This window comes from Phycodurus eques, chromosome 1 (assembly GCF_024500275.1).
Source record: "Phycodurus eques isolate BA_2022a chromosome 1, UOR_Pequ_1.1, whole genome shotgun sequence".
NCBI classification, from domain to species: Eukaryota; Metazoa; Chordata; class Actinopteri; order Syngnathiformes; family Syngnathidae; genus Phycodurus; species Phycodurus eques.
In genome coordinates this window covers 45,161,079-45,180,559 of record NC_084525.1, presented here as the reverse complement: position 1 = coordinate 45,180,559, position 19,481 = coordinate 45,161,079, and the positions used below count along the sequence as shown (strand labels likewise).

At 40.5% G+C, this 19,481-nt stretch overlaps 1 protein-coding gene across 5 annotated transcripts in view; it reads left to right on the top strand.

The window, feature by feature from the left end:
• Window positions 1–17,427, top strand: part of edem2 (ER degradation enhancer, mannosidase alpha-like 2) — a 55,584-nt gene extending 38,157 nt beyond the window's left edge. For 4 of the 5 annotated variants that reach the window (XM_061694106.1, XM_061694124.1, XM_061694142.1 and 1 more), the window contains 7 exons: window positions 1,335–1,460; window positions 1,605–1,816; window positions 3,027–3,168; window positions 3,251–3,375; window positions 3,450–3,594; window positions 10,789–10,910; window positions 10,978–17,427. In XM_061694106.1, the coding sequence (XP_061550090.1) occupies window positions 1,335–1,460; window positions 1,605–1,816; window positions 3,027–3,168; window positions 3,251–3,375; window positions 3,450–3,594; window positions 10,789–10,910; window positions 10,978–11,433 (1,328 nt within the window). In that variant the 3' untranslated portion in view covers window positions 11,434–17,427. The remainder of the gene's footprint in view (window positions 1–1,334; window positions 1,461–1,604; window positions 1,817–3,026; window positions 3,169–3,250; window positions 3,376–3,449; window positions 3,595–10,788; window positions 10,911–10,977) is intronic. The other variant, XM_061694134.1, reaches the window with a different exon arrangement.
• Window positions 17,428–19,481: the final 2,054 nt, after the last annotated feature.

Here is a 19,481-nt window from a genome sequence, read left to right as displayed (position 1 = left end):
TGCCGCAAAACTGCAAAAATGCGCTCTTACCCCCTCAGCACATACACAATGAAGGGAAAGGCATCAATCACATCGCCACGTGCGGTATAAAAAGACAGGCAATTTTTTTTGTTTGCAAAAATTGGAGAATATAGCTCTATCGCTCTCTTTCTCTATCTTTAACTCAACTTTCTCCAGCACAATAGTCTTTAGTTCTCTTCCCTGCTCTGACTCTCTCTGAGTCTCCATTTTTCTCTGGTCTACACTTTAAAATCACAGTGCTTACTCCCTGAAATGCAGACTTGATTGGCTGAGTAAAGTGGCTTAACTCACATGTAATTTTACCTGTACCTTTCGTCATCAACTAAACCACAACCATAAAGCAATGGCCCCAGCTAGGGCTTCACAATTATGGCCAAAATAATACATTATTTTGATCAGTATTGTAATCACGGTTATTAATCACAATAATTCCTCGTGAGGGGAAAAACTTTATTTTTATTATATTACTTTTCAACAAACTAAGTTTGGAGTGCAAAATGAATCTTTAAATAACAATAAATAATGGATTATAATAAATGAATGGACCCAAAAAAATTCTACTTTAGCAAGGGCTAACTGTATAAATATGCTTTTACAAAGTGCAATCACCAATTGCAACTTAATGGAAGCAAAGACAGTTAATGCATAAAACGCAATAACATTAGGCTGTAAGCACCAACTTTTTATATGAAAATCCCCATCAATATAGTGAATTGTCAAGGATGCTTTTCCAGGCCTTTACTGCAGCCTCTTTCAGTTCTGAAAAATGAATAACATTTAATATTTGGTGGCATAACCCTTACTTGCAATAACTGCATCAAACCTGCGAACCATTGACTTCACCAGACTGTTGCATTCTTCATTTGAAATCATTTTCCAGGCCTATACTGCAGCCTCTTTCAGTTCTTGTTTGTTGGTCTTGGCCAGATTTGAACCCCCAACCTCAGAACTGTGAGGCAGAATCCTACTAAGATATTCAACCCAAATAAGCCCCAATTGGTCCAAGTATCGTAGTCAGATAGATGATAGTAAACTGTCAAGCTTTCTTTCCTACGGCTTCTAATGGGCTGAGTATGGCGTCAAAGTTTGTCATTTGGTAGGATTGAACATTTTAAACGGGGTGCATGGGCTCTTTCAACGCTTTAATCTGATCATTTATGTGTGATCAAGTATCTTTTTCTATCTTTCACTATTGTGATGTATGGTACACACTTTTTTTGCATTACTGTATAATGTCAAAGTATGATGATCAAATCCACCAGGGGTATCAGAGGACATGAACATATTTTTTTTTCTCGGTGTCCGTCCTTCAGTGGTGGGTGGTCTGCTGTCTGCCCACCTGCTCTCAGGCCGGGCCGGTGTGCAGCTGGAGCCCGGCTGGCCATGTTCAGGACCACTCTTGAGGATGGCTGAGGACGCCGCCAGGAAACTGCTGCCTGGTACTAAACACACACACTGTGACGTTTCAAAACTGTTTTTAGTAGAACAGCAGAACATTTGGAAGCTTAAAGGAGCTCATAAAACCTACAAAGAAACATGGCCACATTGTCCCTACACTCATATGGTGTTTTGACATCTTCCAGCATTCGAGACCCCCACCGGAATGCCGTATGGCACGGTCAACCTGCTGCGGGGCGTCAGTCCCACTGAGACATCAGTCACCTGCACCGCCGGCGTGGGAACCTTCATTCTGGAATTCTCAACACTGAGCCGACTTACCGGTGACACCACGTTTGAGGACACTGCACGCCGGGCGTTGAGGGCTCTGTGGAAGACCAGGTCGGACATTGGACTGGTACATGTCCTTTATTTTGAATAAGTTAAAAAAAAAAAAAAAAAAAAAAAAAAAAAAATATATCAATAAATATCGATATTGACTGAAATGAAATACTTACATTGTGGTCCATTGTTCAGCCATATCGCCCAGCCCATGTATAAGTTAATAATAACTTAATAATAATAACAAATAAGTTAACCACTGTTAACTCAACTGCCAGCCATTTTCAAAGTAGAATTTCCCATATTGTTAGTCATTTTAGCACATTTTGACTGATCTTTCAAGACTTTCTTTATACAAGAAAGACTAGACTCTCTTCTATCACCAGTAAAAGTTTTTTCTCGCCTTTTTCCCATTGTTTAATAATAAGCACAAAAGCATGGGTCGGTTTCAGTAAAAGCGCCAGTCTCTGACTCCAAAGAAAAGAAAATGAGCTTTTTGTGAAAAGAAAACGTCAAGCAGAGCAGTGACTTTGATGCTATTTATTTGCTATAAGCATAAAACTATAAAACAACAAACAGACTGAGAATGGTCTTTGGATGGCAAAATCATTTACAGATAAACAACTAAGAAACACGCCGTGAGCAAAACTGCCTCGAGTTTTTCATATAATGTTCGCCATTCAATACATGACCTGTGATTGTGACACAGACTTTCTACTACGACAAATACTCTGTTTATACAATACATATACATACTCTTTTTGAGTGTAAGTTGCCTAAACCTGTCCGACTTCCAACATGTTGGCAATACTCTCTCATAATCGACGTGACAATCCAAGAATAACCCTCTAACCTTTATCGATACCTCTGATCTCAAATCCAAAGTGATGCAATGCTGTCATTTACAGGCATCTGTTCATCATTACAGTTATGTACAAGTTTGAATTTCACAGACAAGCTGGGAAAGACCCTCTTACACCCCTACCCTTTGAAAAACATATTTGACGAATAAATTTGTTGGTAGCAATAAACGTTTGGATTCCTGTTTAACGTCCATTACAGTAAAAGGTAAGAAAAAAAACGTTAAAAAAATGCTTACTAATTTGAATGTGATGTCACACATTCCTCTCAACAGCCCTTGTTGCAGCTGTTCCTTCTTTGGTATAAGTGTCAGGCTAAAAAGTCCAAGGAAAAGCAAATCACACAGAGAGTTAATCCTCAGATGCTCACTGACCTGAGCTCTCATTTATTTGAAAGAAGAATTAATTATCATTGTGGGCTTGCAGGTGGGCAATCACATCGATGTGGTCTCCAAAAAGTGGGTGGCGCAGGACGCGGGCATTGGTGCGGGCGTGGACTCTTACTTTGAGTATCTGGTGAAGGGTGCCATCTTGCTGCAGGACGAGGAGCTGCTGCACATGTTTGACGGTGAGTCACAGTGACAGGCAGAGACAGTGACACTTGCAGAGATAGGAGCGACGTGTGATGTGGCGTCACTCTGGTTCGACAGCCTACGACCGGGCCCTTGAAAACTACACGCGCTTTGATGACTGGTACTTGTGGGTGCAGATGCACAAAGGTACTGTGTCCATGCCCGTCTTCCAGTCCCTGGAGGCCTTCTGGCCCGGCCTGCAGGTAGCCATGCCGCCCACATGCTACTGCTCGGTGAGGAGCGAGCAGTGCTTTAAAGTACTCTGTCTTTGTTGCAGACTTTGCTAGGTAATCTGGACGGTGCCGTCAGAACCTTCCAGAACTATTACTCTGTGTGGAGGCAGTTTGGAGGGCTTCCTGAGTTCTACAGCATCTCTCAGGGCTACCCTGTGGATAAGAGGGAGGGATACCCACTCAGACCCGGTCTGTTCATTAAAACATTCTTGCTTTCTTTGTCTCATTTGTCTTTCATGTCGTCATCACGTGTCCTTGTCTTTGGCTCCCTGTCCTCATGTCTGTTTGTTTTATTTTAACCTGTCATGTCCAACTCCTTGGTAATGCAGAATGGAGGATCGGTATACCTTTTTATACTGGAATTTTTTTTTTCTGTGTAACAGGGGATTTTGATATACGTTACTCCCTCCGGGGTTATTTATATTGTGATATTCGTGTGAGAGGGGATGGACAGAGAAAAGAGAACAGTGCAAACACGCACACAGCAAGACAAAGAAGCAGTATAAAATGGCATATTGATAACTACAACGTTACAGAAGGCAGGTTCTACCAGTGGACTGGTAAAGTAGTGCTACACTCATTGAAAAAGGGATTCCACAAATAGCAAGGTATGGTCAGATTAGGAAAGGGGTAGTGAGCCAGGCAGTGCTACCAGTGTATGGTGGGAGAAAATCAGAAGGGTTGTGAATAGCAATTAGGGAATAGCCCAACACCAAGCAACTTAATCATCAACAATTTAACAATAACTGCAGCTTTAACAAACTTCTGTACATAAAACATAGACAATAACTAAAATAATAATCATACATGCAAATCAGTCGCCTTTTGGCGAAATTCGCCGTTTTGAACTCAGAATAGGCCATTTACGTGAATCGTATAGATCCGATGAGTTTTTCCTGGGGGGGTCGTTGGTGGCGGCGGCCCTGTTGGGAAGGTCGTTGTTTCCATGAAGGCAATGGGGCGCTTCTCGTGTTTACATTTAGACGGGAAAAAAAATACAGCTTTCATGTATTGTAGAATTAGTCTGGCCCTGTCTGCCCAAATGTGATCATTTCAGCCCACTTATAACTTGAGAAAACAGCGTGCAGTAAATTGCAATGTTTTTGTTTGTAGTTTGACTGTGCACACACACACACAGCAACATCAGAATTTGCATATTCACAATTTTTTCTTTAATGGTTTTTTTTATGTTAATGCTGTGGTTAAAAAAATCCAAAATTACTATTTACTCAGTACTCGTAATTATTTTACTGTGTACTTTTTTTGGAGGACTACTTTTTACTTGAGTCAAATTATTGTCAACAGTACTCTTACTTGAGTACGTTTGGCTACTCCACCCACCTCTGGAGCGGACAACCTCTATTGCTACGCTTACATTTAGGCGAAACATTTGCTCATCAGATCAGCCCGTGTCGTATTTGTTTCACTGGTCTTTTGTATGGTTTTTGTTCATTGTTTTTGGGACAGTAGTTTGCATGAAGACATACTGTTTTGTAGAGAGCTGTCAACACGAGCTACGGGTCAAGAATGTTTCCGTTGCATGGATAATTATTTTACTGAGCATGGCCTGGACTGGCAGAATTGTGTTGGGCTGTGCAGCGATTGGTGCAGTGTCAATGACTGGACAGCATCAAGGTGTCATCAGGCAGATACTTTTATCGTGCACCAGAATCTAAATGGACCCACTGTTTTCTCTGTGGAAAAAAAAAAAAAAAAAAAAAAAAAAGATGTCACCAGATTTCCACGAGGTTATGGATGTATGTGTGAAAACCATCATCATCATTAAAAATAATGCTGTGAGCTCCTGGTTTTTTGCCAACTTTTATAAAGACATGCAAGCAGATCATGTCCAGCTGGTCTATCACAGTGAGGAGAGGACTGGTCCTTAATTGTTTGTTTGAACCGAGGAATGAGGATCTGGATCTGGTTGTGTCTGAGAAGCAGGTCCAAGTGTCTAATTAAGACGTGGAGATAAAATAGGAGTTGCAAAAAGAAAAATGGACTCTTGTGACTGTTCATTTGTCCCAGATATTCAGAGGAACCTTTTGTTCTGCCATGCAAAAATGAAGACAGCTAGCAATTGTTAGATTAATTGACATATTTTCATTTGCACTATTTATTTAAATGTAATACTTATTCTTTATTTTATCACCTCATAATTGTATTCATTTTAATTTTCCATCCTTTTTGCTGAGATTCAAATCTAATTATTAGTTATTTTTACGATAATACGCTTGAATTGAAACAAAGGCCAAGCTAAATTTGATTCGTTGCCTGTTTGGCATAGTGTTGTGTGTCAATGTTTACACATTCAATGAAATTATTTTTGATGATCACATTTTATTATGTTATTTATTATTAAAGTTGTAGCTTTGATGTACAACCCCCAATTCCAACTTCATTGGAATTGGGGGTTGTGTTAAACATAAAAAACAGAATACAATGATTTGCAAATCATGTTCAACCTATATTTAATTGAATACACGACAAAGACAAGATATTTAATGTTCGTGTTTGTTGCTTTTCCAATGAAAGATAAAGGACGAATGAACTCGCAATCATTGCAATTTGATCCATATTTATGTCCAGAACTCAACAATGCCAAACCACAGTCTGCACGTTACCACAGTCTGCACGGTCATCAAATTAATCAACTATTTTGATTAATCGTTTAGAGCAGGGGTGCCCAAACCTTTTTGCCCCAAGATCTACTTTTCAAGCAGCCAACCTCCCGCGATCTACCTTTTTTTTGGGGTGTGGGGGCCGCAACCATGTCTTCGGTTTGAGAGTGCAGAGCGCTACCAGTGAGCTAAGATTCTGGTACGCCGATACAGCACAGCACCAATGTGATGTACCTTGCATCACCCCATGAGCCAATCTTGCACAACACAATATAATTAACAATGTAATTTTTTTTGTCATTACCTGAGTTTACTCCGATGACTTCCACTGAAGTGAATCAGCCAGGGATGCGTAGTCAGTGTCGTATTTTCCATGCACAGTCCTAAAATGCCGCTCCACATTTCCGTTCTTTGGTAATGCGATGGCAGACTGGCATATGTGGCATACACATTTCGAAAATGTCATTGTGAAAAAAATACTCCTCGTCCCATTCCGTATGAAAGTGGCAAGTTTCTGTATTTTTACTTGGTCCAGCTCCCCCACTCATTTTTATACCCTTTCTTAAGTTTAAGAGAAAACACGGGAGATAAAAATTGGAGGTAACTCACTGACTAGCTTGTTAGTTTTGACACAGTTTTTCGCTGTTGTTTGCGCATCTGCAGTTACCTTTTAGCAGCGTTGTTTGCGCATGTGCGTGACCTAAGTGTCAGAAAAATTCAGATATCATTGATAATATATGTATATCAATCAAGCAACGGGATGGATGATAGGCTGATGTCTTTTTTTTAAAAAAAAAATTTTTATGTCACGCGATGTCATGCGATCTACCAATACTACCTTCGACGCATTGAGGACCCCTGGTTTAGAGCCTTTGTTTCATTTACAAACATCTGATTTTACTTTGGAAAACAATTATCAACATTTTCCCCCATTTTTTTATGTTACAGACCAAACCAATAAGTGAATCATGAATCAATTTATGGATAAATAACAGTTTAATCTTTTACAATTTTTATTTATTTATTTATTTATTTATTTATTTTTTTAAATTTTATTTTATTTTATTTTTTGCATTCGTAGTATAACCTGCAATAACCTGAAGCAGCCTCAGAAGTGGATATCAAACTAAGTAGCCCTTTACATGAACCAGTACCCAAGAAGTAACTGTTTCAAAAAGGTTGTTGAATACAATATCACTCCCTCTCGTGTGATGCGTATGGTTTTATTTAATCATTAAACAATACCAAATAAACAATAATAATTAGTTAATAAACTAATTTGAAAAAAATGATTTCGCAATAAACTTTAAAGCTGCAGTGCGTAACTTCTTTCACCCCCAAGGCTGGAATTCTGCATTACAATAACAAAGCCATCGCTTTGATATGATGTTGGCCAGTGATTCCCAATCAGCGTGCCGTGAGAGCTCTTCTGGTGTGCCGCAGAAATGATAAAATTTCACTTAATTGGTCAGAATATAATTTATTTACCAAAAATAATGTCTATTTGTTCACCTATCTACGCCAGCGGCATATAAAGAAAGACAGAACAAATACTCTTTTTATTAGATGGCACAAAGTGTGTAATTGACTTGTGCATGCACTTTTGGTGACATTTTTGTTTGTTGGTGTGCCGTGACATTTTTCAAATGTAAAATATCTGCCTTGGCTCAATAAAGGTTGGGAATCACTGATGTAGGCTATGCCTAGCCTTGCTTCCCACGGTGTGATTCTGTTTATTGTGAACATTCTTATTCTTATTGGGGCGACAGTGGTTCAGTTGGTAGAGCCGGTCGTTTGTCCACTGAGTGAAGGGTCAGTGGTTCCCGGCTCTGACTCTCCGCTGTCGAAGTGTCCTTGGGCAAGACACTGAACCCTAAATCTCCTCCAGGTTTACATTGTAAATTAGAAACTGTTCTTAATTGCATTACCTGCTTAAACAAAGGAATAATAAAAAATAACATTGTTTTGAAAGACAGCTTGCGACAAAAACTGTTGGATTTGCCGAATAAGATACTTATTGTATAATTATTTGCTACTACAGAAAAGCAAAATAATGTTTAGTTAGCTTTTTACAAACTGGAGACAAGAGGCCGAGCCCTGCCCATTGCTCGGTAAAATGCATCACTTTCAGTCCGTCATTTCCAGTGCCCCAGTAAACGCGGAGCACAGGAACTTCACTGATCGACACGAAATTTAAAAGATCATATCCTGAAAAATTCAAGATGTTAGAGGAGCTGATAGGAAGAATTGTGTCATCTCCTCCAGTGAGTGATTTAGGTGAAAATGACTTCTCCCCCCCCCCCAAAAAAAAAAGTTATATACTGCAGCGTAATGCAAAATATATATTCATCAGCTTAATCGATGGAATGATCGATAGAATATTCAATTCTAAGAATATTCAATTTTGACAGCCCTATTGGGAATTTCCGGTGGTTGCAAATACAGAAGTTTCCTTTTTTCTCAGTCGGACATGAAATCAGATCAGATTAAACTTTTCCTGTTTTTGTCCAATTAAATTTATAAAAATGATTTTTCTGAATTCCAGAATAATGAGAAAATTATATTTTAGAGAATTTTTCATTACTTTCTTCAAAGGCAGAACTTTAGATAAAATTAGATTACTATATTACTCAAACTGAGAACAATAATCAGCAACGGTAGGTATGAGGAAAAACTGACCCATTTATTTAAAGTAACTTTAAAAATAAGAATGTACTACAATTGAATAAAATAAAATTATATTAGAAAATCCTGAAAAATGACTTCAATGAAACTAGTAACAAAAAATATTACATTTAAATTGCAACATAATCAGTGTTTAACGTAAACATAAACATATTCTACAGTGAATAGCTAAAACAATTGAAAATCATAAAAAAATAACCAGCAAATATAAATGATACTAAAATGCTAAATAAAGTTCAATTCAGTTATTTGTTTTACTGTCAATATATGTGAGAACAGCATTTGCTTCATCCACATGTGCTGCAATACTTTAGAACTTCCTGATGCAACTGAAAATGCAAATATCCTCACTCCTACATATTCGACAGTCGACTGAGCTGTATTATAAGAATGTGGAAGCGTTTGGGAATGACAGCAACTCAGCCGCGAAGTGGTAGGCCACGTCAACTGACAGAGTGTGGTCCGCGGATGCTGAGGTGCATAGTGTGAAAAGGTTGCCAACGTTCCCCAGCATCAATCACTACAAACCTCCAAACTTCATGGGGCATTCATATTAGTTCAAGAACAGTCCGCAGAGAGCTTCATGGAATGGGTTTCCATGGCCAAGCAGCTGCATCCAAGCCATCCAGTCCCTTCCAAAGGTATTGGAACGGCAAGGTCAATTTCTTTGTTTTTGTTGTATAATGAAGACATTTGGGTTTCTGATCAATAGATGAATATGAGACAAAAGTTCAGAATTCCAGCTTTCAGTTCATGGAATTTACATCAAGATATTTTTAACTGGGAGGAGACCCCGGGGGCGCCCCAGGATACGCTGGAGAGACTACGTCTCTCGGCTTTCCTGGGAACGCCTCAGGATCCCCTTAGAAGAGCTGGAGTAAGTGGCTTGGGAGAGGGAAGTCTGGGCTTTCCTGCTAAAGCTACTGCCCCCACGACCTGACCTCGGATAAGCGGAACAAAATGGATGGATGGATATGTTTAACAACTCAGGAAAGAGCACCTTTTGTTTGAAGCTACCCACTTTTTAAGCGAGCAAAAGTATTGGAACAGACTGGATTAAATTAATTTAGTGAATAACATTTAATATTTGGTGGAATAACCCTTACTTGCAATAACTGCATCAAGCCTGCGACCCATTGACTTCACCAGACTATTGCATTGTTCATTTGAAATTCTTTTCCAGGCCTTTACTGCAGCCTCTTTCAGTTGTTTAGTTTCTGGCGGTTTCTCCCTTCAGTCTCCTCTTCATGAGGTAAAATATATTAGATAGAATATATAAATATAATATATTTTAAATGTATAATAAGTATTTGTATGAATATTTACTCATTAAACCAATTATAAGAGAAATTATTACAATATAGATAACATGAAAAAATACATTAAATCCCATTTCTTAGGAAAATTGTCACAATGCAAAATGTATTTGTGACTTGATAAATGCTTGTCAGGTCAGATTAAAGAATAGAGGGGGCTTGCTATGCTTTGACCACCCCTGAATTAGACTCGTCCCAGTCTAAGCCGCAGCATGTCTATCATCTCAGCTGACTTCGGGCGGATGAGGGGTATACCCTGAACTGTTCACCAGCCAATCGTAGCGCAGACATAGACAACCTTTCACACTCACATTCACATCTACGGACAATTTAGTCTCCGCTTAACCTACCATGCATGTGTTTGGAATGTGGGAGGAATCTAGTTGACCTCACACACTGTCATTGTGGAGTAATAAAGTTGACAACGTGACTCATCTAAGTGTGTGGGATAAGTGTATGATTTAGGAGGCAAGACCCCTGCGGGAGTCAGTCCAGCCAGACAACAACGGAGAGAGAGAACAGCCCCACCCAGCTATGTTGTTACTGTGTCCTTATCCTCATCTCATCTCCTTATCTCATTTATCCACATCTCCTAAATCCTCATCTTTGGGTTTCCTTTCTTGTGTCTTACCATCTGTATCATAATTTCATGTGCCCTTGTCTCATGTGTCCTTATCACTCTTATTGTGATCTCATATGTGCTCATTGTCGTTTCTTGTCTCCTCCTCTCATGTATCCTTTCTTTGTCTCGTGCGGTGCAGAGTTGATTGAGAGCGCCATGTACCTGTTCAGGGCGACGGACGATCACACATACCTGCAGCTTGGCCTGGATGCTGTCGAGTCCGTCGAGCGGATCGCCAAAACGCCATGCGGCTATGCCAGTGTGAGTGCCTCCCTCGCAGAAGTGGCGCGAGGCCAATGGTCCAAGCTGATAGCGTTTGTGCTTTCAGGTGAAAGACCTGCGAGACCACCAGCTTGACAACAGAATGGAGTCTTTCTTCCTTGCTGAGACCATCAAGTATCTCTACTTACTCTTTGACCCAACCCACTTCCTACACAGCGGCGGGGCAGAGATGTGGGTTGAAGGTGGGGAGGATGGCCACTGCATCCTGAGCTCGGGGGGCTACATTTTCAACACAGAAGCCCACCCGCTGGATCCAGCGGCACTCTACTGTTGCAGCTACCACGGCCGCGAGCAACAGGAGCTCAGCGATATCCTGCTCGGCCTGTCACAGTCCGCGAAAGAACATGGTGGCCTATCAGAAGATTCTCCTTCACACGGCCAATCAGAGAGCATCGCTCTGAAAGTAGGCAAGGGGAAGACGGCACCCCCGCTGTCCTGTCCCGTTCAGCGTTTCAGCACTCGACTCTCTGTCCTGGGTCAAGTTTTCACTGATAACACCTAACCTCGCGTGTTATGTGACTTACTCGCTGGATCTTTGTTTAGTCAATGAAGAGTACAATAGATTTTTATTTATCATGACCTTGTGTGACATCCTTTGTTTACTTCGTCACCATGAGGGGGCAGCACTCACCAGGAAAACGTCTGCATTCTGACCTCATGCCACACGCTATCATCTCATGTTTTCTCATTTTCTACTGCTTCCCATGTCTCCTCATCTGCTCTGTCCCCATCCCATGTGTTTCCATGTTTGCTGTGTTCTTCCCCTGCACCCTTATCGCATGTCTTGGTTTTATGTGTTCTCATGACCTCTGTCCACATCACGTACATCAGTGTTCCCCAACCTTTGCACCGCGGACCGGTTAGGAGTCTGCATTTTTCTCACGGACCGGCTGTGGTGACGTGCATACATGTATGCACACACATACATACACACACGCTTGCCTCACTTCTGCTTCCTCCTTCACCGTTCGTGGTGCGTCTACTGTGTCTGGCGTACATCACCTGAACCCTTATCTCATGTCTCCTGTGTCCTCATTCCCTTTAGCCTTACCTCTGTGTCCTCATCTCTTGTGTCCTCATCACCTGTACCCTTTATCTCATTTCTTGTGTCAAACCCCCCCTCTGACCCTTTTATGGTTTCCTCCTGATGACATGTCCTTCACATTGTCTCCTTGCCTGGTCTCTTTGGGTTCAGCTTGTACGACGCCAACTGTCATTTTCGGCATGTCTTGTTTACCAGTAAGTAAAAACAAAACAAAAAATGTTCATACTCTATATGTGGCAAACTAACTAGTTATTAGCATGAAAATTACTTTTCATTCATTATTAGCCCCATTTAGCAACAAGTAGCTTTGATAAAACCTATAAATATCAATACTCCACATTAGAGGCAATGTCTGGTGAATCTATATCCTTTGCTCTTCAGAGTTCCACAGAGGAGAGCACAGCTATTGGTGACTGGCTGACTACAACCACTGGCCTAGTATATCTCTAAGTGTGCTATGCACTGTCTGATAGTCACATGATTTCTACACACGAATTTACACACAAACATGTTTCTAGAAACTGTAAATCACAAGTGAAAGCACATTGTCAACTACCATGATTCTTGCTAAAAATTGTCCCAAAACGTCCAAATTGTCATATGTAAAAAAAAAAAAAAATGCTGAGCTGTTGCAAAAGCCTTTTTTTTGTTACCAAAACTCATTTTTACACTAACTTGAAGAATAGCTGAACGAACTATTACTCTTGCTGTCAAAACAAGTTATCCATCAATGTTTTTGTGTATGTATAGTTAATATGATGAACCAATTAAACATTTATTTCCAGTCATTACGGCCATTTGAGGGAAATTGTAACTACAATGTGGCCGGTGACGAAAATTAGTTTAACACCGCTGTGTGTAAATGTCTGTTATGTATGTAATAAAAATAGAAAAAATGGTACCATATTCATTAATTTTGGTTGATGGGATGTGTATGAGGGAATTATTTAAACACGTCCTCGTTGAAACTGCTTTTATATGTGGACATCAGAAAGAATAGATGCAATATTTGTAACAACGGAAAGCCAATTTAACAAATACAAAATCTAATCACCATAATGTCCTGCTTTACAGGAGAGAGCTGATAGACGGGAGTTAGAGTAACCACATATTGGGATAAAGAAATTTCCGTGACGTGACCTCAGTTTCATGTTTTGACGTCCGCCATGAAACATCTGGGGAAGCTCCTCCGACTCTTCACCCCCTGATCAATGGCTTGGTGTCAGCCATAACTGCAGACAGATGACAAACCTCATGGACACCATCTTGAACAAAGGAGTTTTACTCAGCCACACAAATGTGGAATGACATTCGGACAGCTGATGACCTCCGTGACCCTGGAGAGAACAACAGATGATTCCGCCAAAGCCGCCCATCACCAATATACAGTTTGTGGGAAATCCCTAAGGACATTTTATATATGTGTGTTTGTTTGTTACATACATATATACACACGCACACATACCCCACAGTGGGTACGGAAAGTATTCAGACCCCCTTAAATTTTTCGCTTTTTTTATATTGCAGCCATTTGCTAAAAGGATTTAAGTTCATTTTTTTCCACAATAATGTACACACAGCACCCCATATTGACAGAAAAAAAACCTCAAATATCACACAGCCATAATTATGCACGTATACAACCCCAATTCCAATGAAGTTGGGACGTTGTGTTAAACAAAAACAGACTACAATGATTTGCAGATCATGTTAGACCTATATTTAATTGAATACTCTACAAAGACAAGATGTTTAATGTTCAAACTGATCAACTTTATTGTTTTTAGCAAATAATCATTAACTTGGAATTTTATGGCTGCAACATGTTCCAAAAAAGCTGGGACAGAGTCATGTTTACCACTGTGTTACATAATCTTTTCTTTTAAAAACATTCAATAAACGTTTGGGAACTGAGGACACTAATTGTTGAAGCTTTGTAGGTGGAATTCTTTCCCATTCTTACTTGATGTACAGATTCAGCTGTTCAACAGTCCGGGGTCTCCGTTGTCGTATTTTACGCTTCATAATGCGCCACACATTTTCAATGGGAAACAGGTCTGGACTCCAGGCAGGCCAGTCTAGTACCCTCACTCTTCTGCTACGAAGCCATGCTGATGTAACACGTGCAGAATGTGGTTTGGCATTGTCTTGCTGAAATAAGCAGGGACGTCCATGAAAAAGACGTTGCTTGGCTAGCAGCATATGTTTCTCCAAAACCTGTATGCATTAATGGTGCCTTCACAGATGTGTAAGTTACCCATGCCATTGGCACTAACACAACCCCATGCCATCACAGATGCTGGCTTTTGAACTTTGCGTCCATAACAGTCCGGATGGTTCTTTTCCTCTTTGGCCCGGAAGACACGACGTCCACAATTACCAACAACAATTTGAAATGTGGACGCGTCGGACCACAGAACACTTTTCCACTTTGCATCAGTCCATCTTAGATGAGCTCGGGACCAGAGAAGCCAACGGCGTTTCTGGGTGTTGTTGATAAATGGGTTTTGCTTTGCATAGTAGAGTTTCAAGTTGCACTTACGGATGTAGCGCTGAACTGTATTTACTGACATTGGTTTTCTAAAGTGTTCCTGAGCCCATGTGGTGATATCCTTTACACATTGATGTCGGTTTTTGATGCAGTGCCACCTGAGGGATCGAAGGTCACGGGCATTTGATGTTGTTTCTCAGCCTTGCCGCTTACATGCAGTGATTTCTCCAGATTCTCTGAACCTTTGAACCTTCTCTGAACCTTTTGATGATATTATGGACCGTAGATGATGAAATCCCTAAATTGTACGTTGAGGAACATTGTTCTTAAACTGTTCGACTATGTTCTCACGCACTTGTTCACAAAGAGGTGAACCTCGCCCCATCTTTGCTTGTGAATGACTGAGCAATTCAGGGAAGCTCCTTTTATTCCCAATCGTGGCATCCACCTGTTCCCAATTAGCCTGTCCACCTGTGGGATGCGTTCCAAACAGGTGTTTGATGAGCATTCCTCAACTTTCTCAGTCTTTTTTGCCATCTGTCCCAGTTTTTTTGGAACGTGTTGCAGCCATAAAATTCTAAGTTAATGATTATGTGTTAAAAACAATCAAGTGTATCTGTTTGAACATTAAATATCTTGTTTTTGTAGTGTATTCAATTAAATATAGGTGAAAGAGGATTTGCAAAACATTGTATTCTGTTTTTATTTGTTTAACACAACGTCCCAACTTCATTGGAATTGGGGTTGTAGATGGATTGATGAAATTATTAAGCACACCGGAATACACTGGTATCAAATTGATTTGATACCAGTGTACCAATACACTGGTATCAAATTCCATAGTAGTTGGAAACGTGAAGAGGCCTTCATCTTGCAGTGGACAGAAAATCGTTGATGATGATATACAGTATATATATTTCAGACAAATAGGTATCCATCCATTTTCCATACCACTTTATCCTCACGCGGGTTACGGGCGTAAGGATAAAATAAAAACAACCATTCGCGCACACATTCACACCTATGGGCAATTTTAATTTAATTTTTTTTTACTTCTAGGAATGTCTGCACATTTAGCATTTTGAAATTGTTCAATTGTTAGAACTGAAAATGAATGGTTCCTTCACAATTGCCACTCAGAAATCAAAATGTTCATAATCAGTGGCCTATATAACGCTTGTTCATGGATTGTATATTTAAAACAAGAAATATAAAACAAAGTAAACAGATTTTATTAACAAGATATATGCATGGTTCAATTATGTCATTCTAAGAACTTTGTCCAGTATTCTAGCACTGGCTCGTGTCACTTCAATCGTGATCGGGCAGTGTCTGATCTCACATCTCGATAACTATTACTGTAATTTCTCATGTATAATGTGCATTCCCCCCGAAAGAAAATTGTCAAAAGTCAATAGTGCGCATTATACATAGGTATAGGGGGAAATGGTAAAACACTTTCCCATTTTATAAATGTATGCTGCCATCTAGAGGTTATGAAAAAGCTGTACGCTTTCATTCCAATATGCCACCACAACCTAGAGCAGTGATGGGCAAACTACGGCCTGCGGGCTACATCCAGCCCGCCAAAGATTGGTACAGAATTGCCCAAATCATATCAAAGTCATGACTACATTCATTTGATCTTGTCCTGTAATGCAGAGTGGTTCCACCAGGTTATCCTGTAATGCCCAGTGGTTCCACCGGGTAGCGCAGTAGGTACAGTGATACATTGACTTCACTTTGGCTGTTCTGTTTTTACTCTGCTACTGCTTTGAACCAAGAGTGGGCCAAAGAAAAAAGTCGACAGTGAGTGCCGAGTGTTTAATATAGAATGGACTACTAAATACTTTTTCACTGAAGTGCTGTATGTCAAAGGCTGTATGACTAATTTGTTAAGAAACCATTGCGGTTTTAGAGGAATATAACATCACCCCTCACTTTTCTACCAAGCATGCTGATTATGCTAAAATCAAGCTTGCAGGCTCAGCAAAACTCCTTTATCTGACAAACTGCCATCCAAGATTCAGTCACATAATACCCTGAAACAGTGCCACGGGAACTGATTGATCTCCAATGTGATACTGTCTTAAAAGAGAAGTTCAACTCTCAAACTGGATGAGTTTTATGCTTCATTAAGCACAGATAAATTTCCAAAAATCCAGATGATGGCACAGAGGACGCTGGTGGTGTTTGGCATTACATATGTGTGTGAACAAACTTTTAGTGTGATGAACACCAACAAAACATCCTACAGATCCCAGCTGCGTGATGAACACCTCAGATGTGTTCTGAGAATTGCCACAACAAAACTAACACCAGACTTTGATGCACTGTCAAAAAAAAGGTGATCAAGAAAACAACACTTCCCATTAAAAGTAAATTACGTATTAATCAGAATCATCTTTATTTGCCATGTCCAAAAAACACACAAGGAATTTGTCTCCGGTAGTTGGAGCCGCTCAAGTACGACAACAGACAGTCAATTGACAAAGAACACTTTTGAGACATAAAGACATTGACAAAAAAAAAAAAAAAAAAAAAAAACAGTCACTGAGCAGGAAAGGGTTGCTAGTTATCTGGTAATGCCGGTACATTATTATTATTTTTTTGACAATTGTGCAAGAGGATGCAGAGTCCTCTAGCACTTAGAGCAGTTCGAATGACTAATATAGCAATAACAATATAGCAATGAACATTGTGCAAAGGGCGTCGAGAGAGAAGAGCAGCGGAGAGAGGACACAACATTGGGGCGCCCCAGTGCTGATGCTGCGTGTGGATGAGGTGGCCTCCTCCAGCCAGACCTGCTGTGTCCTGCCCGTCAGAAAGCTGTAAATCCACTGGCAGATGGAAGGTGAGACGCTGAGCTGGAGAAGCTTGGAGGAAAGGAGTTCAGGGATTATGGTGTTGAACGCTGAGGTGAAGTCCACGAACAGGATCCTCGCATAGGTCCCTGCACTGTCGAGGTGTTCTAGGATGAAGTGCAGTCCCATGTTGACTGCATCATCCGCAGACCTGTTCGCTTGGTAGGCAAACTGCAGGGGGTACAGCAGGGGACCTGTGACACTCTTGAGGTGGTCCAGCACGGGACGTTCAAAGGACTTTATGACCACAGATGTCAAGGCGACAGGCCTGTAGTCATTTAGACCCGAGATTGCAGGTTTCTTGGGGACTGGAATGATGGTGGAGCGTTTGAAACAGGATGGTACTTTGCACAGTTCCAGAGATCTATTGAAGATCTGTGTGAAGACTGGAGCGAGCTGGTCCACGCAGACTTTGACGCAGGATGGGGACACATGGTCTGGGCCTGCCGCTTTGTTAATCTTTTGTTGTTTGAAGATGCGTCTCACATCCTGTTCATGGATGGTTAACGCAGAAGTCAGAGGTGTGATTGTGGTCTGGGGTGTGAGCTGTGAAAGTGTCCTTTTCAAATCTGCAGTAGAAGGTATACTAGTCGTTGGCTAGTGTGCTATTGTTCTCAGCTTGGGGGGGATCGTCGCTTGTAATTAGTCAGCGATTGGAATGCATGCCAGACTGATTTAGAGTCATTAGCGTGAAACTGTTTTTCCAACTTTGCTGCATAGTTCCTGTTAAATATATTATAGAAGTTATCATTTATTTGCTTAGCTTGCATTAGTATTATGGACGATTTTGAGAAAGGAAGATGCCTCGCCTTCAAGAAGATGACTCAGCAGGAATCATCCGATAGAAGGGCGCCTTGACCAAGGACGTGGCCGGGGACATGGCCGGTGTTGGTCTCATGTCTTCACCTTGAAACCCTCCCCTTAGTGAGTTGTGTCTTGTAGCTTAGTATGTTATGTCTTGTAACTCAGAAACCTCCTTATTTCAAATAAATACAGGAGCGACGGGAGAGATTGTTTAGAGGGTGATGAGAGGCTGTAATCTGAACAATCTCCCATACGTCCTCCTCATGAGCAAAATAAACCAGTGTCTTCATTCCTTTTGTGTCTATTTTTATAGGTGTTGGGTGAGATAGATCCAACATTAAATTGGTCCTTCGAGACGGATGTCAACACACCCGATGATTCGGGTGTGTTGACAAATTCAAACGTCCAAGAGGACAAAAAAGAAACTATTTTGGTCTATAGGACCTGGACTAATGAAGATGTGAAAAAGGCCGTAGCTGGCATCACACCCTACAAAGTAGACATTGATATGAGAAAAGGTTACGACATGCGACACCTGCTAAAATTACTATAGATTATCTGTACTCAGACAATGAAGCAAAAGTCGCGGCAGGAATCATTTTACCAGTACAAACTAGACCCAAAACAGAATATAGACTATGCATTCGTCAATATCCATTAAAACCAGATGCACGTGAAGGAATCAAACCGGTAATTGAAGCACTAATTAAGGCAGGAGTTATAGTGGAGTGTCCAGAATCACCATGTAACACACCCATTTTCCCCGTAAAAAAAAGGCCACACCTTCAGTGGGTTGAAGAATGGTACAAGACTTACAGGCAGTAAATTCTGCAGTAATACAGAGAGCAGCATGCGTACCAGATCCACACACATTGTTAAATTCATTAAGACCAGACGCTACTGTGTTTACAGTGGTGGACATAAGTAATGCATTATTTTCTGTACCAGTACAAAAGAACAGTCAACTTTGGTTTGCATTTACATTTGAGGGCAAAAAATATACATTTACTAGATTACCACAAGGTTACTGTGAAAGTCCAAACATTTATACACAGGTAATGACAACACGCATGTCTAAATTCACTCTCCGAGGAGGGAGCCAAATTTTACTATATGTAGATGATGTTCTCCTAGCATCTCCAGATGGAGAGACATGCAAAGATTCATTAGCCTTACTGCATCATCTAGCAGAAGAGGGACATAAAGTTACCAAGAATAAATTGCAATTGTGTAAAAGGCAAGTCAAATATCTCGGCCATAATTTAAGTGTAGGAGGAAGGACTATATTAGAAGACAGGAAAGCTATAGTCTTAAAAAAATCATTTTTAGGTCTGACAAATTATTGT